The sequence below is a fragment of the Zonotrichia albicollis genome, chromosome 11 (assembly GCF_047830755.1).
Source record: "Zonotrichia albicollis isolate bZonAlb1 chromosome 11, bZonAlb1.hap1, whole genome shotgun sequence".
In the NCBI taxonomy this organism is placed as follows: domain Eukaryota; kingdom Metazoa; phylum Chordata; class Aves; order Passeriformes; family Passerellidae; genus Zonotrichia; species Zonotrichia albicollis.
Genome location: NC_133829.1, coordinates 9,082,891 through 9,110,869, shown reverse-complemented (window position 1 = coordinate 9,110,869; position 27,979 = coordinate 9,082,891). Strand labels below are relative to the sequence as shown.

General features: G+C 38.5%; 1 protein-coding gene across 5 annotated transcripts in view; it reads left to right on the top strand.

The window, feature by feature from the left end:
- EFL1 (elongation factor like GTPase 1) overlaps positions 1-17,079 on the top strand; it is a 244,496-nt gene extending 227,417 nt beyond the window's left edge. For all 5 annotated transcript variants that reach the window (XM_026791297.2, XM_074549267.1, XM_074549268.1 and 2 more), the window contains 3 exons: positions 2,744-3,747; positions 6,253-6,437; positions 16,520-17,079. In XM_026791297.2, coding sequence (XP_026647098.2) covers positions 2,744-3,747; positions 6,253-6,437; positions 16,520-16,708 — 1,378 coding nt within the window. In that variant the 3' untranslated portion in view covers positions 16,709-17,079. The remainder of the gene's footprint in view (positions 1-2,743; positions 3,748-6,252; positions 6,438-16,519) is intronic.
- Positions 17,080-27,979: the final 10,900 nt, after the last annotated feature.

The window sequence follows — 27,979 nt, the reverse complement described above, 5'->3', positions numbered from 1 at the left end:
AGAAAGTTAAAATAATACTCCATGACAGGCTAGTAGGATTATAGTGAGCAGCTAGTAGAACTGACTTACATACATTTATATATATTTTCATCCCTAAACTTGTGTTTAATATACATGATGTTGGAGGTTTTTATGAGTTGTCATCTAATTTGTCTTTTGTTAAGAGAATGATAGCCTGTCAAAAGTGACCGTTTTGTACCCCTGTGCCTGTGGCATTGTGAGCAGAACCAAGAAACACCTGGAGGCACAGATGAGCTGGGCTCCCACCATTGTCCTGCCTGACTGTGGTTCATGATTTCTCTGCTGGGTACCAGCTCCCAAAAGGAGTTGGGAGCAGGTGTGCTCACTATGGAGCTCATGCTCCTTCTAAATCTCTCAGGATTTGGCACATTTTAGTTGCCACCCCTCACACACCAGCTCGTGGTGACGCCTTGAGAGGCTACCTAGAACAGAGGCTAGACAGAGTAAGGAAATGAAATAGGTATTTATTAAAAAAACCTTCAGAGGACACACCTTGGACACTACAATAGCCTGGCTAGGACTACGCCCAAGATGGACTCTGAGTTAGGAGTTTTCACACTTTTGTAAGTTTTGGTCCATTTCCGTATTGGGGTTAATTATCCAATTGCAGCTTCAGGTTATGAAGTCCCATCCTCCCAGATTCCTCTCCTCAATTCACTGTTGTTTACACTTTTGGGGCCTGAAGCTGCAGTGGTGTCCTTGGTTCTGGGGCTGGAAAAGGATTTTGTCTACCTAAACTGTGAAGAGAACTTGCTAATGCTTTGTATGAAGTACAGAGTTATATATGAATGCAGTACACAATCTGGAAAATATGATAGCTAAAATTTAAGGCATCAGTGGGACAAGAATTGTCCTTTCCTTCTCTCCCCATTTTGTAGAAGAAAAGCTCCAGAATGGGAATCTTGTCTTGCTCCATTCCTCATGGATTCTGTGCTAATTCTGACAGTGGTAAACTGGCGCTACTTAACTATTAAAGTGTAAAGGGGAGAAGTTGTGCTCAGAAATGTGCTCTTTGTTTCTGTAGAAATGTTTAACTACTTCTAAGTGCACATAATTTGGAAAAGCAAATGGTGAACTAGAGATCAAGACAGCATTTAATAACGTTAAAATGTGACCCACAAGTTTTTCCTCCAAAATATTGGCAAAGGTTATTCAAAATGCTTGAATCACACTTGAAGCAAGAGAACAAGATAGTGATGTTGGCATCTACCACAATGGCATCAACTGAATTTTGCAGATTTGATGCTTTTAGACTCGTTACAGCAGCTGGGGAGGTTCTGCTGAATTCAAACTACATTGCATTGTCAAGATTTTATTCAGACTTTTTCAAAGGCACGTATTTAATTTTAGCTTTCCCACTGTGTATTTAGAAAATTATGTTCAAGTGACACTTATTGTCAAAAATGTGGAGAGACATGGAAACAACTAAAAGATTAGTCCTCTGTGTTCATCTAAATCATTAAATATGGATGTTCTGCTTGATTTCACCAAATTTATATTTTTTGTTCCCAATTAGTTCTTTTTGAAAAGAGTAAGAAATTAGACCTGGTAACTTTCAACATTTTATTTTCTGCATTGTACAATAGAAATTTTTAGAAATTTCTTTCGCAGGAGCATTGCAAATACTAAGCATGAGGGGATTAAGTTACCCTTTTCAGAATGAGAAACAAGGAGAAGTAAGGTAATGGTGACATATGGGTGGGTTTGTGTTTGGTTTTTTGGTATAATGCACATTTGGAAAGAACTGCAAAAGGGATAAATCTCCTGGTTCTGACTCCCACGGAAATAAATCTTACAATTGTATTTGCTTTTCTTCTGCAACTTTTTTTATCACTGCCAAAATTTACTGGAACATAGGAAATTTTGGTTAGTCCTTCTGCTGTCATTTAATGAACCTGCTCAGAGCTCATGGATGGTTAAGGAGGATACACAGCTCTGATCTTTGAGTCTGTCAGATAGTAAATAATTCCTCCTTTTTCCTTGCTGTCATTCACAACATTTGACATACCTAAAATCACCTGACTTTAAAGCATCACTTTATAGCATTAAGCTTTTATAATTGTGATTATCAGACAAAGCTCTGTTAAGCTTTCTCAGTGCTTCATATTCTTTGGGCATCTCCCTATGTGAGCAGTTGTGCTGGCTCACACCAAGTGTCCATCTCTGTCTGAGCAGTGTGGCCAACAGCAGGGATAGGAGGAGTAAAACTGGAGTAACTGTGATGCTTTCCCAGGCTTCTGTCATTTTCAGTCCAGGGCCCTTTGTGGTTTGGTTGTCAGTTAATCCTGGTCAGCCTTTCCCATACCCCATGTGGTTTTGTAGGTCTCTGTTGCACCCTTGGAACATCTGAAGGCTTCTTGTCCTTGAGTTCCTTTGATCATCTTTATTTTCAGTTTTTTTCTAGTTCTGTTTCGTTTGAGGGCAGAGAACAGCACATACTTTCCAAGATGTGGGTGAACCAGTGATTTATGCAGAGGCATAGCAATGCTTTTGCTTTTATTTTCTTGAGTTCCTTTCCAAATATTTCTGAAGACATAAAAGGCAGTGCTTCTTTTTTGAAGTACATAAAATTTGAGTTTGAAATGCATTACCTAGTAATCTATGTTGCAATCAGATTTCTTCATGAACATCTGTTCTGTGTTAAGGCCGTTGCCCTACCTCCCACCCCCAAGTTTAAAACTATTTCAAGATTTTAAACTAATTCTTAAACTTTGTTTTGCAGGTTTGCAAAGGTGCAGATCAGTGTGTCTGCTCCTATTATACCCTTCCGAGAGACCATAACAAGACCTCCCAAAGTCGACATGGTGAACGAAGAAATAGGAAAGCAGCAGAAAGTTGCTGTCATACACCAAACAAAAGAAGACCAAAATAAAATTCCTGAAGGAATTCAGGTTGATTCAGATGGGCTTGTTACAATTAATACTCCAAATAAACAAGCTACTCTCAGTGTGAGAGCAATGCCACTCCCTGAGGAGGTAACTCGACTTCTTGAAGAAAACAGTGACTTAATTCGAACTATGGAACAACTCAACACATCTCTGAATGAAGAGAAAAAAACACATGAGATAAATCAGAAGACTCTTGATAGAATCAAAGAATTCAAAGAAAAGTTGGAGAAAAACCTTCAGGGAAGAAAGTGGAGAAATGCTGTTGATCAGATCTGGTCATTTGGACCACGAAAGTGTGGGCCTAATATTTTGTTACATAATTTTGAGGGCTATAAAAGATCTGTGTGGCAGTGCCTTGGGAACTCTGTGAAAGAAGTAGGTAAATACAGAGACTTTGACAACAGCATAGTGAGTGGATTTCAGCTGGCTACGCTTTCAGGTCCCATGTGTGAAGAGCCTCTCATGGGTGTTTGTTTTTCAGTGGAAAAATGGGAAATAAGTAAAGCTGGAGATAGTCTGTCAAATAGTAGGCAGGATTCAGGGGAATTTGATACCACAGAACATCAGCAAAATGAAGATAATACTCTAGAAAACAGTTGCACTGGTGAAGGTCCTAGTGCAAATGAGCACCAGGACAGGAACCAAAGTGGCCCAGACTCACCTGAGAAAGTGAATAAGCACAAAGGAGAATTACCTCTTGCAGATTGTTATGGCCCTTTCTCTGGACAGCTGATTGCCACCATGAAGGAAGCCTGTCGTTACGCTCTGCAGGCAAAGCCACAGAGACTCATGGCAGCAATGTACACCTGTGAAATCATGGCTACTGCAGAAGTTTTAGGTAAGACTGGCAAAAGAAACCTTTGCCAAGAATTTCCCTTCTGATTTCTAAGGTGAGACTGAATCAGAAGGCATAACTTCATTAAAGGTTTTGTCAGGAGTCTTTTATAGTTCTCCAGTAGATTCTCCAATGGCTTTGTAATGCCTGTAGTATTTACACTATTCTGAATGAGAATTCAGCATTCTTCTTGCTTGTCTGAACCACAGGCATAAAGAACAATGCTGCACCTTTGTGAAACGCAAGATACAAAATGTTGCCTTTCTATGGAGTTTCTGTAAGACCAGCTTTGGTAACCATGAATATCAACACTGTGCCTCATAATTAAGCATAAATTCCATGAAGAGAAGGGAAACCTCTCCTGTTTATTAAGGGAGTGCAAGATCTTAGCAAATGCCATATCAAGATATTTTAATACAATTATACAAAAATAAAATCAGGAAAAGGAATATTAAATTATTGTTGCAGTCCAGCTGGTAAATTTGTATTTTTAAGTAGCATCTGTATCCTTCTGGTATGCAAGTTTCTCAACCCAGTGCATGCCAAATGGTGTCACTGATATTACCTTACCACTTACACCTACTTAAACTTGTTTTTATGACCTACTTGTGACACCACTTAACTGTACTTGTTCCTGGAGTGTTCCATGGGAGTTGCTTGCATGCTGATTCTGATCCAAAGCACTGAGATTTTCTTTAAAATGAACTTGCAATGTATTTAAACTATCAGCAATTTTACTTTGACTGTACTAATCATGGCACAAGTTGCAGCATATCCCACATACAATAATTAAATATTTGGTTACTTGTAAAAAAATCTCAGCTGTTGTGCACACAGTCATACTGATAGCAGTCCAGAGACCAAAAATTACAGTTTTTGTAATGAAGATAAATGCCTTTGAGTGAGCAACTGTTTTGTGCAGGTGCACGATCCTGCTCTTTGCTGGAGTTCCCCTGTAGTGGGCCTGGTAAAGGATGTGCTGCCATGGGCTTACAGGCCCATTGCCCTAAACATCCCCTACTATGGCAGGGAACTTTGGCATTTCAAACACTTTCCTAATGTGTGAGATAACTAACAGCTGTCAGAACTGGACTGCATATTGTTGCTGTTCCAGAAGCACTTTGCACATTGCTTCTGAGTCTCTATATCAAGCTATAAGCAAGGTACCAATTTTTAAACCTCAGAAACACTGTATAAATTGCTATTTTCCAAACTACTCATTACCCAAAAGGCATGATTGTTTACACTGAAGTAATAAACATGCATTGGCTCATCTATTGTGCCATAAACCCAAATGGAAGCATGGCTTTTTAATGCATATATATATATATATTTAATGAGTGCAATTTAGGACTCAGACATGCAAACAAATTAGTACAGTCTAATGAATGTGAATTGTGTTGTAATAGCCATGGACATGCTCTTAGTTCATTACAAATTCATGGGTTTAATATTTATTGTGGAAACTTCAGCTAATAAATTGCATTCTCATTAGCAGGAGTGAAAAGCAGGCCTTCAGTGCAGCCAGGCTTGGCAGTTGACATGTGTCAAACCACTGGCTTTTGTATCTTTGTTCTTTCCTTTGGCATTCCATACATTGATACCCTGGGAAGTTTAATATATCTCCTTATTGACCTGCTTCTTTCTGAGATGGTCACTTCTGCAAAAGTGAAGTCTTCTGTGTTCTCAGAATGTAAAACTTTTTCCATGAAACAATCAGTAAATCAAACTGAACCTGAGGAGAGGAGCAGGGAGGGGGGACACTGTTTTTAAGTGTTTTTCTTGTGCTTACTATCTTGATCAACACAAATGTATTTGTTAGTTTTTGTCTGTAAGTTACTTTCAAAAACATGATACCTGCTATGACATCAAACATGGGCATTTTCACAGCTGCTTTCATGACATGCATGCAGTATTTCAATAGATTGAATATTAACTTTGGAAAGAAAATTGAAATTATCCATGACTAACTTAAGACTGAATTTATTAACAAACCAGTTGAACTCATTAAACTTAATAAACATGTAGTATTTCAGATAAACTATTTTTTTTGTGGTTGGAATAGCTCTGCACTATCTGGGACAAGTACCATGTAGGGATATGGTCATCCAAGCAAATTTCTACCAGTAGCTTAGATACAATTCCTGAAACACAATAATACTTCTCAGTAATGATTCTCAAATATTTGGTAATAAGAAAAAATGCAAGTTAGGCACATAATCTGGCAAAGTGCCTTTTAGAAATGAAATGGACATAGATGTATTCATCCAGCAGTAACAATGTATTAGATGTTACTCAGATGGTTTTGCACATTGCATAGCAGAATATGTTGTTTGAATTTAGTGTGTCCATTTAATTAATTGACTTACAAAAAAGAGTTTTAGCCAAAAAAAGTTAGGCATTTTCCTTAAAGCTGAGCCTTCCTGAACAAACATTGCTGTATTTCTATTCATGGTATATTCAGGATGTGAATATGTTGGTGAGCTGATGAGAGTTGTGTCTCTGCAGGTCGTGTGTATGCTGTGCTGTCCAAAAGAGAAGGCAGAGTGCTGCAGGAGGAGATGAAGGAGGGCACAGATGTGTTTATTATTAAGGCAGTCCTGCCAGTAGCAGAAAGCTTTGGCTTTGCTGATGAAATCAGGAAGAGAACCAGTGGCCTGGCCAGTCCACAGCTGGTGTTCAGCCACTGGGAGGTAAAAATATCTATTCATTCCATCTGTTTTGGTGATCTATTTCCTGTAGATGTGGCAGACTGGAATAATAAGCAGAAAAGGTTAAGTTTTGGTCAAGACATTTGATTAATTCCTTTTTGAAATGAGGAAAAAAGCCTTATATTATTTCTTTTTGTAGATATGCTGTTCAGAAATGTATTTATATTTTGTTTAGATGGTCTTTTTATTTCAATAGCAAGTAAGTCTTTCATAAATGAAACTGTTTCTTTATAGATGTGTTTTCCTGTATTTATGTGCCCTTTTTCATGAGTTCTCTGGTAAACTTGTTTGGGGAATGGGAATAAAACCAAAACCACAAAACAGCCCCAACCTACCACTAACAGAAAATAAATGTATCAGCAAATCTAATGCACATGAAAGTTAACCTCTTAAGGTCTAGTAGGCACCTTCCATATTCCAAGCCAACATAAATTTTCACGCTTAAAAGACAAACCATATAGATTTCATTCTCTCAAAATTAAATCTGTTGATAGTAAGTAGTGGTGCCCTCAAAATCATTTCTTTTTGGCCATCTCTGTCACTTAAAGAAATGAAGAGTTGAATGTGAAGGTGTAAATCAAGTGGGAGAACTGCTGAGGAGTGTCATCAGCTGAAAGTGTAGTTTATTTCTATGATGTGGAGAGTAGATATTCAGGGGGAAAAATAAAAGGCTGTAAAGCAGAGCTCCTTGTTCAAGACAAACACACCTGCATTGTCAGGCTCCTCAGAAGACTCCACTGAAGAAGCTAAAAATGTCTTCAAGGGCAAAAGTCAGTGGGTATAAACTTTTCACCTTAAATTTTTAAAATAACTTCAAAGTCTAGGTTTTTCGGGGTTTGGTTGGGGGTGTTTGTTTGTTGGTTTTGGTCAAGCCTTCCTTTTTTTGGTGTTAGAAAACAACAGCATCTTTTGTAAATGGATGAAAAAAATCTTTCTTTGTTTGATCCTTGATTTATTTTGTCACCTCAAATGTCAAGTCTCTGAGTAGATTTTGAGGTCAGTGACACTCAGCTACCAGCTGAGTATGGGCTGCTTACCAATGTTTCTCTGAAGTATGTGCTGCCTTTTCACATGGTGTGGATCCTTCATCCACAGCTAAGTTGTCCCCCAATCTGTAAAATACTCCACTGACTGTATTTCTTTGTTAGTAACTATGGTAACTGTGTCAGAAATTTTATGTGGATGATAATGGAAAACTGCAAACTGGCCACGTGCTAGCAAAAGAGTTGGGAAGAGTACTTGAAACAGTCCACTTGGAAAAGCACATTATGTCTTGCTTGGCAGTGGTGCCTTACTGGTGTTAGTGAATGCAGGCACCGAGGTCTTGGCTCTCCTCCTTTATATTGATTTATTTAGTCTTCTTGTGACTAAGTCCACCTTCACATAGAACCACAAAAGGAAAAACAGCTGCACAGAATGCAGAAAGGAAAAAAAAAGACCCTTCATACATGGTGTACACACACAACAAAATAGATAATCTGCATCTTTTAAGTATGGAGGTTCTGGTTACAGCCAGTTACAGATCAGGTACCTCAAACCAGTGAGTGTTGGCTCTGCTGTGTACAGTAATCTTGTCAGTTCTGGATGGTCTCCTCTGAAGTGCAGCTGGTGAGGTTTTGTGGCTTTAGTGGTCTTTTGTGTGAACCTCTGACATCAGTGCCCTGGGGGAATATCAGCCAGTAGGACTCAATTCCAGCTAACCATTGTTCTGTGCCAGCTTCTTTAGGATTTGTAGCTCCTGTGCTCCAGCACTAAGCAAAAACATGAACCCTGTGGCTCTCAGGCCTCCCCTTCTATCCCCAAGCCTTAGTGGGTGCATTCACTCTCAGATGTTACGAATTTCACATCAGAAAATATTCACACATGGTTATAGATATTCATAGGACAGAGGGATTTGAACAACTGGCAACATATTCTAAATCTGACCTCTGAGAGAGATTATAATTGCAGCTAGTATGTAAAATGCATTGGTAGTAGGAAAATTACTGTGTAAGCAGTCACCTTTCCACCTGGGGAATCTGTCAGTGGGGGAGGATTGGGATTTTTGTCTCCATGAAAGCCATGCTCACATATTTTTGTGATAAAATAAGTCTTTTACTAAGCTACTGGCAATGTTACCTCTGTGCAGTGATGGCAGGAGGAGTGCATGTTACTCTGACACCATCAAGACAATTTCTAAATAAATACAATTTTCAGAATCTCTAGTATTAGCATGACAGAGAAGCCATGAGAAATTATTTGTATCTCAGCTCCTGTTTCTTCCTTTCTTTGAATTCTGCACAAAGTTGCATCAGGTGTTGGACATGACTTTATCACTTTACTGATGAATTATGGAATATGTATCTACATGATAAACTCCAGCATTTTATTTGAATCCCTACTATTTAATGCATCATTGTTTAAGATAGTATGATGTGAGCTTTGTGTAATCTTAAGCTGGTTTTTCCTTAGTGTTAAAACTGTGTTACTGAAAGTGTGGCTGCTGCTTTGATTGCACACTCTCCAAACCCTTCCATGGCATTCTGAATGAACTCTGTGGTGCTGCTGTTTTCTCAGTGTGCTCAGCTCATTAGCTGAGTACCTGGGACATGTATTTGTCACACAAATTCCTTCTAAAGTGTTGTTAACCCCATTTTACACAAAGGGGAATGGACAGTATGGAGGATTTTTAAACTTCCAAACACTGTCCCATGGAAATCACATGCATAGAGTATGTTTAAAGAATTGAGGTTTGAGCTCACTCTTTTAATATATTTCCTTCCCATGATCTGTAGACTCTGAATACAGAAAAGTCAGTGATAGACCCTACATTTAAATGAAGCCATTTTGGTCTCTGTGGAAATGATACTGCCATTTTTGTTAAAAAGCTCAGTTAATGAATGGATTTTGTGTAGTTGGGATTGCTCCAGCCCCAAGGGATGGAGCAATACATATATCGAGGTCTGTCTTGTCAGATACTCCTTTTTTATTAATTTCTTCTGGCATGCCTGTACGATTTATTCCTGCCTGTAAAGGACAGCACCAAGGAACCATTAATGGGACCTTTCAGTTTAGTCCCAGCTTAAAAAAACTAATGTTTAAAGTTAGGCAAATGTTAGGTGTGTTGGGTTTACTTGGCAGCCCTTTCTTAGATTTCAGTATAAACTTTCTTATTTAATTGTTAGTTTGAAATATTTAACTTTGGGATAATTACGAGCTAGTTGTATTTTTTTAAACTTTGGATTAATAATAACCTTCAGTTAATAAGTATGTTTTTGTTTAAGCCTGTTACTTTTGTTCTCAATTCTTTGCAGTTAAATGTTTTACTCAGTCATGTTATTTTATCTTAATCATAGGGTTTTGAACAAGAAGGTATTTGTGATTGCAGAATCCTTAGAATAATGGAACTCTAGTCCCATTTGGGAAATCTGTGTTAAAAGCAAAAAGAAATAATGCATGTGGCTCTATTCAGATGCTGATTGAATTTTCAGCAAGAATTGTCAAACACTTCTGCTAGTTGTAAAGTTGTGAAATGTGTAGTATTCCTGTTAAATCACATCTTTTCAACTGTGTGAATATTAACTATTAAAGATGCTTTTCTTCCTGAGGGGGCATGAGTGAACTGTAAACACATTTAATCAGAATTCTTTGTCATTGTCCCTTCTAAGTAGAAAAGTGCCTAGAACGTGCCTCAGGGCTCTGGAGAAAGGTAAGAGAAGGGCTGTGTGTAATAATTGCTAGGAATATGAGACTTCTGAATGTGGAAGTTTTATATTCTGACTTTTAATTCATGCCTTTTGAATTGTAAGTCATTTTACAGCTCAGAAGATGGGGCTTAATATAGAAGTTGCTGGATGAGATTGTTAGGCTTGCATTAAACAGGAAGCAGGCTGAGGTAATGAGAGAGAATCTATTCTAGGTTTGAACTGTAATTTTACATACATTATTGCACCAGTGACAGTTTGGGCATATAAATGAATTCGAGGAGTAACCTGGAACCTTTCAAATATAAAAACCTCATTGTTTTGGCAGGAACATCTGAAGCTAATTGAAACAGTAAATAAGAGTGCTAGGGGTGTGGCTTTAATTCTCTTTCTCAATACATGTTTCTTAAGTAATAGGAAAAAATGCAGCAGTAGAGCCACACATCTCCTTTTTTTATTTCCAGTCACCAAATTCCCATTAACAGCTCCTGGCTGAAGTCAAGGGTAAAGTTTAGCTGTCACTGTTTGAGACACAAACAAGGATGATGCTTCTGAGCCAAAATAAACTTGTATGAGTTTATTTTATAGCTTACTGTGTAAATGTTCATTATAACAATATTTCTTGGAGTAGGAGTTCTTGTATCTAACCAGGCATTTTCAGGCCTTGGCAGCCCCCATTATATTGTGAGTGGAAGCTCTGAATTATGGGATAGTTTTGGATGCTTCTTTTATTTGCAGGGTATCCCCACAGCCAGTACACTCATGTAGGGTGTTCTCTGTTCTGGAAGCACAGTGCCAGTACCCAAATACTTGAATTTGCTTGTACTCAGTGCAGAACCACTTGTGCAGCGTTACCCAGCATGTTACATATGGTTTTCTTGAAAAACAGTAGGAAACTGTTCACATACACCTCTGTATTCTTTGTTTCTCAAGGCTACTTGAGACATGTCAGACATGCATATCAGCTGTACCTTTCTCAGTTGCATAGTCTGGGTCTATTTCATTGTCATTGCTAGGTGGTGGATACCACTTGAACTGTAAATGCTCCTGAAATACCTTTCTGCTATCAAATTTTCAAAGGTAGAAAGGATTCTGATGCACTGGAGCCCATGTCATCTTTGAAATTGTGCATAATAGATGATTTTTTTTTGACACAAGAAAGAACTTCTGGCTTGCTGATGGCTGCTATGCCCAGTCACACTGAATTTAGTATTTCTTGGGATTTCTTACTGAGCTATTCAAAAAGGCCATAATATTGCTTGGACTTCAAATCTCAGTCAGACAGTGTAAGATGGCTCTTTCTATTCATGGCCCAGCTGAGGCATTCTCCACATTGATGATATTTGGCTCAAAAGAAATTTTCTGTCTTCATCAGACAGTAAGGACCAGTAGGGGAAATGCTACCAGGAGCATGGCTGTGCTCCCAAATCTGCCTGACCTTTTGGATGAACTAGGCTGATCCCTTCTGTTTGCTTCTGGTGCTTCTCTCAACCTTGTTTTGCATAATTAGGCTGCCTTAGGCAGAAACTGTTTCTTACCATCATTTTGTGAAATACACTAGACAATGGGACCAGGATCACTATTGGAGCCATCTGGGTGACACTGAAATGCAAATAATAAATCATCCTCAAATTAAGCCTTAAAATTCCAAGTCCTCTTGAATTGCAAGTGGTCTGCTCTAACTCATGTCTTACTGAAAAGCTTGATTAGCCTACATAATCATTTGCAGGATTAGTACACACTCTATCATTTATCAGTATTGACATAGTAGGCTCACAGTATTTCTATTTTTATTGATTATTATTACAGGTATTCAGATTATGTCTCTCACAGAGACACAAGCATTTATAGCTTGAATAATTAATGTGTTGTTGTTAAGCTGAGAAAGAGTGACATCTGTTTTGCCTGTGCTACTCTGCATGCTCTTACTAAACAAGTCTTAGGAGACTTCATTGTTTGGGTGTGTTGGTTTGAATAGTTGTTATATTTAATGAAACATCTTGCTTTAGAATGGTTTCTTCTTCTAAAGAACACTCTTTGCTTATAATATTTGAAGTAATCTATTCACTTCTTTTGAGATACCTAATCCCAGCTGACTACATTATAAATAGTTTTATTTATACCTAGAGTGGGTTCTGCAGTGAGTGATGGAACACACTTCATGTATTTGACTGGGAGTTTTTATTTTTCTTTAAAGGATAATGGAATTCTACAGGTGTGCTTATAGTCATACTTTAAACAAATTATATCACTCAAGACTTCTAGAAAATAAATCAGTGGAGATTAATTTAAAAATGTTCCTTAATTTCAATGCTCCTTTAAAAGGAACATTTCCATCACTTAGGCACTGTGTTTGTGATAACAGATTTAAGAACTGTATCAGCTGCTGTGCACTGATTCATTTTCCTGTGTTGCATTTTATATGGGCTCATTTTTAGAAAGTGCTTGTTTTCTAATGGAATAAATGCTGGTCCAGTGATCCACTGCATGGATCTTGATTTATAGTTTACTTTTAAAAATAAATATCAGAAGAGCCTTACAGATGTATAGAAATACTTGGTTATGTTAAGGAAGAGCACTTTGTTGTGTGCACTCGGAGGAGTAATCGTGGATGTGCTGGGCTGTTTGCAGTTAAGGCTGATATTGTCCCTGTCAGAGAATTCTGATGTTGAGTAATAAATAAGCACAGGCCGCTGGCTAGTTCATGCTGTTAAAAATAAAAATTCCCAAATCCTAGAGAAATTCCTGGAGAAAAGGTGTGCTGAAATTTCCAGTTACCAAGTCTATGGTGGTAAGTGTACTTTATCATAATGCTAACAATACCCTAATATCATTGGTTTTACAGATTCTTATTCCTAATGTTAGTGCCTCTTGACATCTTCTGTCTCTTAAACTTGGGGCATAATATTTGGCTGTGATAATTTTATTTTCCTCCCTGCTCAGTGGTTCCCAGACACACAATACACTGGCAGAGAGAGAGAGGCAGACCTCTGATAGAAGGTTGACTGAATTGCTTCAGTCTCTTAAAAGAGTTTTCATCTCTGCAAAGCATATTATTTTGAATGTCCAGTTCTCTTTTGATTGAAGGTTTTGTTGAGGAATTTAGCTTTTTGTAACAGTGTTGTCAACATGCTGTCACATGTCTGATTTTAAGGGGAGTCTTAGGCTATATGTTTTAGTTTTGTACTGAAAAAGTAGAATATGGAAACATTTAAATAATTTTAAGTTAGAAGTGGCATGCAACATAGAATAAATAATGTTTCTGGGTGTCTGTTCTGCTTTGAGCCTGTGGACTTTCAGGATCCAAAGTAAATGCCCTCTGTGAAATTACTATACCATATTCCAGAAGGAATGGTCCATTTAGAATCTAATTCATCACTGAGGGCTTCATCCAGACAAAAACTCAATTCCTGTTACAAATTCCAGAACCATCCCTGTGTGGTTCCCATGAATACAAACAATAGCTCAGGACCTAAAAAGCTTCTTAGCTCTGATTCCAGGAAACCCAGACCCACCATTCTGACAGTTCCCATTGTAAGGAAATTGATGACAATGCTTTGGGACTGTTCTCCTTTTGCATGTTTGCACTGTATTAACAGAGCAGAGGAATGATGGATGGCACCTGCTGTGAACATTTGCCTTGATGCATTAATGTGATATGAATAAAGAGGAACAGTCTGGTTTGTGCCTTTGCCTTCACTCACAGAATCAGAACTTTCAAAAAACAAAAACTTTCTATTTTTTTGTTTGGGTCACTGAGTCAGTAACACCTCTGTGTGTCATAATAGGGTTACAGTGACTTCTTAAAGATGATGGCTTAGGTTCTTCTTTCCCCTTGTTTACCATGGCATGGCAACACATCTGCTGATTATTTCATCTTTTATAGTGTATCTGCCCCATTTAGGTAGGTGTAGTCCTCTAACAGAAATTTTCTGATGCCACCAGATCTTGCTCTAGAAGCAGTGTGTAGTGGCTGAATTATTTAGGCAGGTTGAAAAGCCAAGCTACTCCTGAGGTAGTTCTTTGAAACCTAATTAACCTCTTTACTGCATCATGTAGCAGTACAAGGTTCACTCAGGATCCCGTAACCCTGGGCTGAAATAGCTTTACCCTTGCTGGCTAATAAATACTGAACAGTACATTTAAACCTGCTGTTATGCTGACTTCCCTTAGACCTGTTGAAGCATAAAGAATTCTTGTCAGTGGAAGAAATATCCAGTGCAAAACTTCAGTAGGGCAAGTCTTTCATCAATTATTGAAAGAGCCAGTCTGTCAAACCTGGGGATTCTCTTAAACATCCATCACTACAGTATCTAAATATTTACAGGTAGATTAGATCTGTAAGTTCAATTTTGTATACTTTTGGACTCCTCTGTTACATTCATTCTTCAAGAACTGCTGTTTCACTGCTTCTCTCTGGGCATAATTTCTAGGTGTTACATTTCTTGCCAATTAAAAAAAGGCATCAAAGGGCATAGTAACAGTCCTTAACTTACAGTTTTTTAGCTGTAGAACCTCCCTAAGTAGTACAGTCTGAAGCAAATCCATTGAGCATCAATCACCTTTTCTTCTTCATGTGTTCTTAGACTTGGAATTTTTTGTTTGTTCAGCTCTTTAGGCAGATCATTAAAGGGGAAGTCCCTTGTAGCTTTACACCATCAAGATGTTCAGGATGAGCACAAGTCAGCATGCAGTCTTCACTGCCCTTTGTATTTTTAGTGCATAAACTAATGGTGAAACTTTCAAACTCTTACAGAGGGGGGACCATTCTTTTTTTATAGATATAAGCTGTCAAGGAATTGCATTGGTTAGAAGGCCCTGTGCAAAACATCAGAGTGGGTATGACTCAAGCAGATTCTTCTGTGGTTAGACAGTCCTTACGTTTATGGTGAAAAATAAACACAGAAAAATTTGGAAAGCTGACTTTCAGACTGTTTATTTCTGAGCTCTACTTGCTTTTGGTTTTCAGCCAGACAAGCCTGTGCATAGTCATTTCCCATGTAAATAATTGAGATTGGCTGTCACTTTCAGCCCGAGTAATACCCACTTAATTTAGTCTGTGCATGTGCTTAACTGTAGCAAACTAGAATTGTTTCTGTTGGTTTAGCTTTACATCTCATTTTTGCAAGATTGAACCTACAGTATTGCCTAATACAAATTAGGCTGCCATAGTCACTCTCCTAATTCCCCATAAAGTGTAATTTGTGTGGTTGTGTTGGGAGTTATTTAATGTGAGGTATTAAATTCGGACTCCACAATTGTCTATTTTTCTGGGGAAAATCATTGATCTTCAGCCATCATTTTTTAATTCCTCTTCTTGTGTGTTTGTGTAACCTGAGCTTTAGGTTATTTTGCTTAGGTTGAAGTACCATATGGCAATTGAAAGGATTTGTCAGAAGAAAAAGTTTGCAACGGTAGAAAAGGCTCATAGCATTAAACTAAAATTGGTAATTTAGGAAAATCTGTTCTCTCTTTGTCAGTTATTAGTGCTAGTGCTAATATTTCAGAAATTATTATAGAGTAATGTGCTCAGTTGTTACAACTATTGTGGTTCTTGCAGTAACTAATACTTGTCTGGACTGCTTTTTCCCCTGAGGGTTTTGTTTAAGAAATTAGTACATTATTACCTTTGGGTTTTTTAGAAAAAATATATTATCTGTAACTGCCTGTTGTGAGGAAATCTACAATCAGGAAAAATTAGTATTTTTGAAATCTGCAATAGAACCTGTGTAATGTTATATGGTCAATTCCACCCCTTCCCAATGTTCATATTTAGGATTCTCTGTAATACCCTCTGTGGTAGTCCCACAAGTGTGGGGTATATAGGGTGAACTGGAAATAAAGGCATGTCCAGTTATTGTCTGATCATGTTAGATCTAAATCTGTTCTAGAGGAGGGCTACAAAGCTGCAAGAGCAGCTCTGCTAAATATGTTAGAGCCAGAAACAGTGATTTTTTAACCATCTGTCCAACTCAGGATTGGGATTGGAAAGCATAGGGCACAGAGATGAGCAGAAATCTTCAGTTCTGATAAATTCTGATACAATAGTTGTGTGATAATATTCTAAATAAGGAGCTCTCTCTTCAAAGTTGAGAATTTTCTGAACATTATTTAGCACTGTTTGCTGATGGGCAGTTGAAATTGCTTTTAGAAAAACTTGTGCAGATAATTGCAGCTGAATTTGAAAAGTTATTGTGGGTTTCTTAGGGCAAGAGCTGCAGAGTGTGTGTTAACTCTTGTTCTCTGCTTCCATAGCTACTTGCAGCCTTTCCAGACAGCTTGGTCTGCTCTACTTTGATTTCTCTGCTTCAGCAGTTGATTGATTGAAATGTGCTAATAAACTTTTGTACTACTTGACTCTTTTGTTTGTTTCCTTTGTAGATCATTTCCAGCGACCCGTTCTGGGTGCCCACAACTGAGGAGGAATATTTGCACTTTGGGGAGAAGGCAGACTCGGAGAACCAGGCCCGCAAGTACATGAATGCAGTGAGAAAGAGGAAGGGGCTCTATGTGGAAGAAAAAATCGTGGAGCACGCTGAGAAGCAAAGAACTCTGAGCAGAAATAAGTAGCTGTGTCTGCCTCCTTTCTCTCCTGACACAGCTAAGTGTGGGTGGAGTGTTTTATATGCAGCAGATGCAAAATTTCATCTGAACTTTGTTCTTTGATACCATTTTTCTTACATGCTTTGTCTGTGGCTTATGTTTTAATAAACTTAAGCCTTTCCAAGTTTTGTACAGAGAAAATAGTTTATTTATTGAAATAAAATAGAAGTGTATTAACTGCAATTGGTCTCAATTTTTAAAATTTAATGCCCTGTTGAACATTGTGTCCCAAGGATTAGGAACTCCCAATTCAATTTGTTCTTTTCTGATTTGTCACATGTAGTTGCAGTAAGAGCTGGTTGACTAGCTTCTTGCAAATAAACCATGCACTGAATTTAGCTCTTTAATGGTTTTGATTGTTTTTTAAATTAATTTCTGTAATGTATTTGTTTCTTACCCATACCTTCATAGTTACCTGTATGTAAATAGATGTAAGCCTATTAGGAGTTTCTAAACTATTTGTTTTACTCCATTCCTCATATGAACAGTTATTTAAAGCAGTAATACATTCTTACATCTTTTCATATATCTTTAAATCAGAGGGCACAAATAGCATATGTGGAAGCAGCACTGCAAAAAGCTGAGCAAGATTTGTGTTGTTTTCTCTCCTTAGAGAACACCTTATTACAAACTTCAGTTACCACAAATTAGGTGAGGGGAGTGAGTATCTCCAATATAAATGAGAAACTGGACATCAATTTTCTTCCCATATTTTATGCAGGAAGTAAAGTACTTTGTACTTGAAAACTCTGGAAATAAAACAGCACTCCTGATTAGAGAGGGTTTCCTCAAATATATCTGTCTGAAATGTTTTTTCATATTTAAACCTAGTGCCAGACAAGTGCCATTTACAGATGGGACTAGAAGCTTGCAGGTCTGCTTAAAACCTCCCACAGTGTGACTTGGCAGCAGAACTCGAATTGGGAGCTCAAGTGACTTTTCTCCTGGCCCTGATCACATCAACCTAAATTCTTTAGGGAAGGTATCTGGTAGTTTTGCTTCTTCTATTAGGTTTTCTCCTTTCTAACTTCAGTTTGGTTCAGAATACTGTGTAAATTTTTCTGTGCTTCTTGCTAGCTTCCTTTGGAAGCAGAAAGAGAAGAGCACGTGGAGGAGAGGATGTGAACGAGCTGGACAATTTTGTCAGCATCATTTTTTTTAATGCATAATTTGAGTTCTCACATGGCTTCTGATTCATTTTGGTTCTTGTTCATACCAGACTGCCTGTGAAAACCCAAGAGTTGAAACTAGGCAAGAGAGTGTAGTTTTTTTTGGTTGCATCATGTGTAGCAGGGGGACAGTCATGAAAACAGGGATAAGGGCTTTTTAGTACCTGTTGTAACATTGACACATTGTCCTTTGGTATTCATAAAATGTTTTGAAATTGGTCCTTGGAGTAACCTCTTATTTTAAACCATACATAGGTATGTTGGGATACTGATAAAAAGTGTGTACTTTTCATTTTGTGTTATTCTTCACCAGTTTTACTTCTCAAATGTGCAGTATCTGTGATGTGCTGCCTCAGTACAGCCCTGAGAAGGAAAACACTTCCAGTGCTACCATGAGTTGTCTGTGTAGGCTTTGCTGATCTTACTGGTGTTGAGACAAATGGTTTACATGCAAGATAAAATATTTACATGTAAATACCAATTTGATTTAGCAGTGTGCCTGAAGTTTGGGCTCTTATCTACTTGATGTGGCTTAGTCATATCCTCTGTTGTGATTTTGTGCTTTTTGATTTGTTTTGTGCTGCTTTGGATCTACTCAAAAGTAGATAAGATAAAAATTAGTATTTATTTTTATAGCATCTATTAATAAACTGAAAAGGTTTTGGTTTTTTACAGCTGCATCATTCCATGGTTCTAAAACTCCTGCAAACCGTGACTAATGGGAGGAAAAAATAGATACCATGAAATAGTGTGGTTTGGGCTGTTTGACAGATATTTGCTATTTCAACAGATGCTGTTTTCCTACAGGAGCTTGCTTTATTTATTTATTTATTTGTTAATTTATCCTTTCTTCCCCTCATCCCTCCTCCTTCATTTTCCTATTTTAGCAAAGATCCAACTGTATAACACCTGACTGATTCTTTAGAGGAATATTTTTATTATCATCTTACTTCTTTATACTGAAACTGCTTATCTTTGTAAAGACTTGCTGATTCTGGAATTTCAACACAGAAAAAAAAATGCAAAATTCAGTAGTGTTTTCCTGTTAGCATTTTCATGGCCTTGTAAAAGCCTTGTCCTTCACCCTTACAAAGTGACATGTCTTAGTGTTCTCCAGTGAAACATCTGGATGCATTTTTTCTCCCAGAAAAGCTACTGTGTAAAAGGGTAACAACTAATAATTTGGCCAGACAGCAAAAATAAAACTTTAGTCAGGAGCCCTGCATTTCCTACGTGCTCACACAGGTTTGCTACCCCCTGAGGAGGAGGGGAATTCAGTGCAGTCACAAGATTTTTTTTTGTGAAGTGGCCACTGAGCACAGCTGAAATCTGCATCTTCTCAGGTGGAATTACAAATGGAAGGCAGATTGTTCATCATCACCCGTTCAGTGCTGGCTTTTTCCCATCTGTGGAGAGCTCTTTCCAGATTTTTTCATGTGATTCTTTTACACTGTAATAAGTAAGGTAATGAATAAATCACTGTTATATCACTGCTTTCAGAATGATTTATGCCAGTGTGAACTGCTGCCTTGGAATATTTTGTCTTTTTTTTTTTTTTTTTTTGCTGTAGCAGAGGCCTCAGAGTTAAAGACAAGCCTTAAGAAACTCCTGGGCTGCCTAAATGCTGTTTTTGTGGACCTGTAAGAAGGTTGATGATGAGAAAGAGACACATTTAATTATGCTTAGAAAGACCTTGACAAAGTCCGTGACAGCTTCAGGAATTCTAATCCTTTGCTGCATCTGAAGGCAGTGTATCTTTTTGGCTAGACTTATCTCCTGAGCACTCTGGGGTATTATTCCTGCTTTGTTCAAAGGGGAGGATGCAAAGTCAAGGTCAGTCATGTGGGAGTAGAGACTAAGATGACAAAAATCCCTCAAGAAATTTTTATGGCAGTACTTATACAGCCTTTTAGTAGTGGCTTTTGGTTACCTCTAATACATGTGTGTGACTGTAAGTCTTGGGGTTTTTTTTCTTAAATCTTGCTAAGGCTCCTTTAAGTGATGATTTTCTAACAATCAGCCTAATTTCAAAGTCTGGCTCATTTGCTGGGGGATACAGATACATCAAAAGCCAGCTGGTGCTGAAATACAGTAGTGGGCATGCTATGGAGCATTTTCTGCCTTTCATCTCTTGTCTGGTGGTAGCATTTACCTTTAGGAGATCAAGAGCAAGGCTCCTGAGTGGGAGAGGCTGTGAGTGAGTGACAGCAGGAGCTGTGAGAGCAGCTGAGGCTGCGCTTCCCCGGGGACGCGGCACAGAGCACTCGTCACAAGTGCTGCTGCCGCTGCTCCGAGCTCTGAAAGCTGATCCTATTTATGAATCCTTGTCTTCTCCTTGTAATGTTGCTGTCTTGCAGGAGGAACAGCTTAGGAAGGTTATTTTAAATTAACCTTCCTGTGTTAAAACAATGTCTAGTCTGTTCCTATCACATCTAACATTGTAAGCATCAAGGCCAGCGAGTAGTTCGACTGCAGCTGGCGTGAAAGGGGAAGGCTGGAGGAGTAATGTAAAAATGTTGTGGAAAAAAACGCCTCACACTTGCATAGATGCCTTTATAGGAACTGTTTTCATTGCATAATGAGACTGCTTTGTGCTCTAGAAGTGGTCAATAATAGATAATGTGCAAGTGTGCTCCATGGAAGATTGGCTGCCTTGGCAGGCAGAGTGTATTAGCAGTCAGAGCAGCCCTTCTGTGTAGCCTTGCTTCTGCAAAGGACTGTGTGAAGAAACAAGCCTCTGTCTCCTTTGCAGTCGTGTAATTTCAGTAAAAATACTGTGGCAGGCTCATCATTTGGGGAGCTTGTTGGAAGGGAGCTGTGTGTTCCCAGCAGCAGCAATTCCCCAGTTACCAGTACACTGACTACAGAAAGCAGCTCTAAATAACCTTTTAAATCCCATTTCTGCCAGGACCTCCCACTGAATCATGGCTTCTGTTGAATCTTGTTGCTGGGACAGGTGGAGCCTGAAGAACTGAATGGAAGTGTATTTTGCAGGGTTGGTGTTCTGAGATCCACTGGGGATGCAGTTCTGAGACTGCCTGAAGGTGGGAGGCCCAACATCATGAAATTACAGAGCTTACTCTTTCTCTACTAAAAGAATACTGTAAGGGAAATCCCTTAATTATTCTTTTGGTCTTGTGATTCTTGGTTGAGCATCCTAGAGCACATGAAGAAGCCTCTGCTAACCTGGGCTGGCAGAGTTGGGCTGTAGAAGATGGAAGTACAGTAACCATCCTGCTGTCTGATAGCTGTCACTTGTATTTGAGCTTATCAGCATCATTTTTTCCAAAGAGAAAATACTAAAGGTGATTAACATCACTGTGTCACAGTTACTTAACTGTGTAGACAAAGAGTTGGTGTCTGACAAGCTGAGCTCTGCTTTTCCTCTGGAGCTTGCAGCCAACACATTTCTCTGGTCAGAAAGAATTAAGCTATGCATTTTTACATAGGTGACTGAAAAAAAGTCAAACAGCTGCATCTTCTAAATATGTCTGAAAGGTTTCCTTGCATTTGTGTATAAACATTTAATATTGATATTAGTAGTTTGGACTTGAGCAGTGTTGTTCTCATATTATGTGTGAATCACTCTGAGACAATCCAAAAGAGCCGCATTGCCCATTCCATGCTGTGGGGCTGTGAGGGTGTCCTGTGAGCAGGAACACAGGGGCCAGAAGAGCTGGAGGTGGACATTAACTTAAACCTCAGCTTGTAGGGAACAAAGGAGCTGTTCAGGGAAGGAAGGCACTGAGCAGTTGACAGAGTCAGTGCAGAGCATGAAAATCCCATGTACAGTGTCAGAGACACCCCTGGTGAGCCAGGACTGGATATACAAAGGAATGTATATCCCTCCCTTTGCTGCCCATTCCATGGAAGTGCCCTTTGCAATACAGCTGAGCCTTTGGTTCTCAGGACTTTAGGATTTTTTAGGACTTTTACAGAGTTTTAGGACCAGAATCTCTTTTTGAGTAATGTGTTGTTTATGTGTCTGCAGTTGAATCCTGTTTGATTTCTGCCAGATGATGATCTGGGTTTTGTGCCACTTGCATTTTGTTCTTGACTTATGACAGGTATCTGTGATAATTGTTGCTGAGCCTTTTTCCTCCTAGGTTTGTTACTGGAGAGCAGAAATATGTCTGCAGACTTGTGAGTGCACCTATAAATAGCAGGCTACTGTACATAAGATTGTTACTGTTGCCAGCCCTGTGTTTTTATGACAAATCTTGTGATACTTTGTTTTTCCTAAAAACCACAGGTCTTGTATTTCATCACAATCTTGGTTTTCAGTTTAAAAAAGAAAAAGTTTCCAGTTTGATGTTGGCACCAAATTAGAGAAAAACATGACAATGTTTGCAGCTTCACCATGATGGCAGAAAAAACAAATGCATACAAGAGCCCCCAAATATAGTATTTTACTTTAAAAACAACAAACAAAAAATCCCAAACCATCAAGCAAATGAAAGACCTGTGGTTTTGAGGGACAGACTCTTAATGTCTGTGTTGTGGTCTTTTACTGTAACTGTAAAAATGACTTTTGTAATACTTTTTATAAAGTGGTGTGTTTTTTTCATTGCAGATAAGCTTCTTGCAAAATCCTTATTGAAAAAGAAAAGATGTTGCATCCTTTGGAAACATTGGTCACTTCATAAAACAAAGAGCTGCTAATAGTCCCTGAACAGATGCCTTTTCCCTAGATCTGACTCTGGATCTGAGTCTGCATGATCCAAAGCAGAAGGGCTGGAGACTGACAGTAAATCTGCTGAAATATTGAGCTGTTGTGGAGGGAAGTGCCAGCCTTGATTCTTCCCTCTTTGCTCAATGTGTGCCGAGTTACCCCTGCTTTTCATCATGTTTAAGGAAAAATTTGTTCTGTTTTCATTTTTAGACCGTGGATTTCACTTTTTGAGGATTTTCTCATGATAGAGCCCTCCCTTAGCCCCCAGTCTGACTCAGCAAACCAGTGTTTGTGTGTGTGCTGTGCTTTTGCTGGAGAAGTCTCAAGTCATCACGTCCTTCAAGTGCCCAGGCTGAATTTCTATGGCTCTGGGCACTGCAGACTCAACTGGATCTCTCCTCTCACCCATTCCTGTGAATTGATCACTCTTCTTTGCACAGAGAGAAAGATTAAATGTTTAAGTCTTTTAAAGCATAACATAATTATTGAGCACTCCAACAAAAGGGAGAAAAATGGCAAGTTGTTGTGTTTGATATTCCAGATGTAAAAATCAATTTGAAATTACTCCAGATCAGATTTAATCATCCTGAATAAGTAATGAAAGGGCAAAAAATGTCATTGAATAAGCTTTTCACTCTGCTGTTGTTGACAATAAATGCTGTTGCAGATGAAGCAGTTATCAGGGCTGAAGAGAGAAACATGATTACTGGAAAAATGGGCAAACTTCACTTTTGAGAGTTGTGCAACCAGAGGTAAGATTATAGAAGAGAAAATAAGAATTTGGTAAGTTCAAAGGCCTTTTTGCTACAAGAAACATTCTTTTGGAAAGGTTAAGAGGAGGTTAGCAGGAATAATGATTATCTGATACTTAAGAGATTGAAATTTTGCAACATTTGTTAATTTTGAAATCAAAAGATATTTTCCATGACTTTGAGCTATGTTGATTTTATGTTGTTGTGTTGTTGTACTCTAAAAAGCTTCTTTTTGGAATTACAGCAAAGTAAGGGGAGCTAGTTTATTTTCTATCCTTTTTACTCCATGGATTTAACCAAATCTTATTAATTATAGATGTATTTTGAAGGCAAACATGGGGGCTTCCTCTGTTGTTCCATGCTTTCTTTTCTGATGGTGCTGTGTCAAACTTCTTGGTGATGATACTGATTGCTAACTTCCAGTGACCATCTCAAAGAGCATGCTGCTTTCTCTGGGGATATAAAAACAGGGGAGAACATCCCAGGAACTCAGCAAGTCAGTAAAAAATGTATTTTCTCTTCTCATGAAGAATACATGACAAATATCTTTCTGAACAGTACATATTTTATTGTACAGTGTTTAAAAAATGAAGCATGTACTTGGGGAAGTGCATGATTTGTGACTGGTGTAGCAGAGGAAGAGCTGGTGGCAGAATCTGGGGTGTTTTTTCTGTGCTGATTGCTCAGGGATGTATTATATTATCTAATCAGAAGTCATTACCGGTCTGTGCAGCATTAATTCATGCAGCCTTCCATACATACCCTGTGTTTGGTCCCTCAGGGCAGGATGGTTCTCTAATGGATCACATTCCCCAGATCAGCTGATAGGGCTGCAGCACTGCCCTCACCCACACAGAGAGCTCAGAGTGAGCTCACACTGAACTACCCAGGGAACAAGTCCCAAAATTATTTTCTACACTCACATTTCAGCTAAAGAAACAACCTTCAGTTTCCTTTGTTTGTGTAAAAGAAAATAAAAATAAATTGTCCTGGTGTGCTAGAAGACACACCAGTAATCAGCAGGTTTTGTAGGGATGGTTTCATCATGATTGTTCTTCCAGCACACCCATATTAGTAGTGGAAAAGATCTGATTTTACAAACTCAGGATTTCTGTGCTGGGATATGTGATGGCTTCAGGTGTGAAGTGTGTCTGGCACTGAGCACTCACCCTGAGCTCAGTGTGCCATGGAATGTTTGCCAGGCAGAAGTGTTGGAGATCTGGGACAGGGCAAACACAAGGAGCAGGAGGGTTGCTGCTAAGAAAATACAGGGGTTCAGGGGTGGGGCTGATTTTATTGATGTGTTTAAAAAGAAAGAAATAAGTTAATAATTCCTCTTTTTAAGAAGGATGTTTTGAATCCTGAGAAACTCGTTCTCCACAGCTGTAAGATGCATTTAAATCACCCAGCGGAAGCACTGATCTATATTCATGTAAATGTGTTTTGATGTCCTCTTAAAAGTTTAAATGAAACACCCACGGCCAGGAAGCTGCTTCTCTCATGTGGGAGCACAATTGCAGTTCTTCCTTAAGTGTACTGATAGGACATCTTTTTCACTTCAGAAGCACTGAACTTTGGCAATTTATATTTATTTGAGATGAAAGAGGACAGCTAACAAGTTGACACCACTTCTAAATAAGAGGAGACCTTGGTTACAAATTAATTTTAAGCTTACTTAATTTTTGATGAATTGCTCATTCCTATTGCAGATGATTAGCAGCACTCTCTGTTCTGTAAAGACATTTTCTTTTCACCACAGCACAGCAACTTCTGCACCCCCATATCCACAGGAAAATGAAAGTAGAACAATAAAAATGTGGATGTTTTCTTAGATAGTATAAATTTGTGTAATTTTCTTGTCTTGATATCTTACATTATTTAGCCAGTGTTGCAGCTCTTGTAGATCAGGGAAGTTAAGCATTTATTGTAGTTGAGGGTCTTTGGGAGATTTTCTTCTTGGTGCAGATTGGGATCTTGAGCAGCCTGTAGTATTTCAGTGCAGGGAAAAGCTGTGTATTAGACCTTAAAAGAAAGGTCAAAGACAAACTCCTTTTTTAATGAGCCCCTTTATTTAGTTCTGTGTAGGTATCAGTGCTTCTGTTTGAAATGGAACCAGGTTTTTTATTCACCTGTGTGTATAAAATTTTCTATGTAATGTTTTAGGGGAGAAAAAAGGGATTGAGACCCTGGCAGAGTAAGCTTTTTCATGAGTGAAGCTCAGAACAAAATCTACAGCACTCTGCTGTATTACCTAGGGAAAGTACTGCCTCTGTAGCTTTTATCTAATGCTCAGCTCAGGCTTTACATGTAGGTCTGTTTGATTATTGCCCCCTGGAGCAGATAAGTGCAAGCAATGATCTCACTCTGTTGTTACGATAATTTCTCTTTGGGGATTCTGACCTTCTTCATATTTCAGTGACATCATCCTTTTTGCAGACTGTAATTCACTAATGTTGACTCCTGACCTTGCTAATGAAACCTGCAGAAATACAGTATGGAATAACAGAATGCTTCTGTTGATATTGTGGGATGCATAGCTAGCTTTTAGCTTCTCAAAACTACTTTTTAAAGGTAGTAAACTTGGATAATTGGAGATAAACTTGAATATATAACCTTGAATAATCATTTTTTGTTCCTGACATTTCTATGCCAACCCATGTAATATTCACATGTGCATCTACCTCAGATGTAACTTCAGTGTTTTCTTTTAATTGTCACCTTTATTAATTAGCCTGAAACACAACAGCAAAGGGAAACACTTATCCAGAGTGACCAGCTTTTAAATTGCAGAAACACTGTAAAAAAATAGACATACCACTGTAGCCACAGCAAAATGACCTTAATTCATAGAAAAGGCCAATTTCGCATGAACCAACAAAGACAATTTTCTCATTTAACACAGCAGGGGTTTAGTGGATGCAAAATTGCTTTCAAAATACCTCAGAATGATGCCTATCAGTTTCTGCAGTAAATACCTTCATGATGGCATGCAGGGTGCTGCAGGATTGTGGGAGCTGCAAAGACGGTGAAGAATTGAATATTCTTGCTGTGGTTTATTGCTGGATTGAAGCAGAGGAAGCCTCTTTCCTTTGTCATTCCTTCCATGTGTTGATTTTTGTGCATTTTACCTTTTGAGCAATCCAGGTCTTCTGTGTTATTTGTATTAAATTTTAATATCTCATATTATGACATTAAAAATCAGGTTTTCACCTGATTTGTGTGTCTGAGATCAGTTTGTGTGCAGTGACTTTCACTATTTCTCCTGCATGTTGGGACAGTTTCCTGTTATGTTTGTGTGGCTTTTCACATGCAAGAAGAAAAGTTCATAAGAAGATGGGATTGCAAAGTACACACTGGATAGTCTGGGAGCTAGTTGGAAGGATGCAGAAATTACTTTTTACTGGTTTTTATTTTAGGCTAGCACATATCTTTTTTGGCTTGTTAATGTGGTCTGTGTCCTATCCTAAACTAAAGGACTAATGGACAGAAATTGATGCTGCTTGGCAGTAGCTGTCAGTGTGTACAGTGGTGTGCAAATACAATTTCTGTGGTGTGCAAATACAATTTCTGTATAGCTTCTATCTCTGGGATGCGTTTGCACAGGAAAAACATAATTCCACAAGCCCTGCACTTGTAATTGCTAATCACAGTTTTAATAACTGCATCTCCCCTTTGAGTCGTGTGTCAGCTCCGGGTCCCCAGTGGTATCATAAATGTTTTAAAAAGCTTGACTGGAGTAGTGAAATCCGAGTGAAAGAGATGAGGTTTGATCTCTTCCCCTTCCCTCCCTCTTTTCCTCTTTGCCCATTCTCCTTTGTTCCTTGTTTTCTTGGGAAGTTCCATAGCTGTAGAATATAAGTCAAAACACCAACAAGATTGCATGTGCCAGTGTACCCTGTATTGATTTTTTTTCAGTACTCTCCCCAAGCTAAAACTAACCTGAAATCATCATTCTACCATTTTTATTTTAATGTCATTCTTTCTGTTCCTTGTTCTGTGGGACATACTTGCCACTTTTAACTTCTTTTATTGCTTTTTAAAGAAATACTGATAACAGCATATCTTTGTCTAAAAAGATTGAAAGGAAAGAGACTGATTTTTTTTCCCTCATAAGTTGACATTTCCGTTCAGAATTACATTTCACCTCATAGATATATTTAAAATGATCTGGGAAGTTCATCTTTGTTTTCTTTGTGTTCAGAATTATGTGCTGTAGACAGTGACTTCAGGGCCTCTTAGAGCTGCAATCAGAGGGCAAATGGGAGAGAAATATTCTGAAAAGGGAACCAGACTGGAGTCTGTTGTGCTCTTTATGTACTTTCCAGCTGGTTTTGCTTCTAACGTTCAGCATTCCTCATGGGACACTGATGCAAATCTGCATTCACGTTTTTCCCCTCTTTGTGTGTAACAGCACAAGACCCTGAAGTAAAGCGGTGATTTGCAATATTAGGAAATGAGGCTGGTGTCCCTGTCCCCAGTGTGAACGTGCACATTTCAATATGAATGAAAGTGGGCCAGAACCCCCTTGAAGCCTGGAGTTGAAGCACAGACTGCCTGTTCTTTCCGGTTTAAGTACTGTACTTTTTTTTTTTTTCCTTTGCTGAACAACAGCTACCATATGGGCTGAGCTTCAGCCAGTCAACTG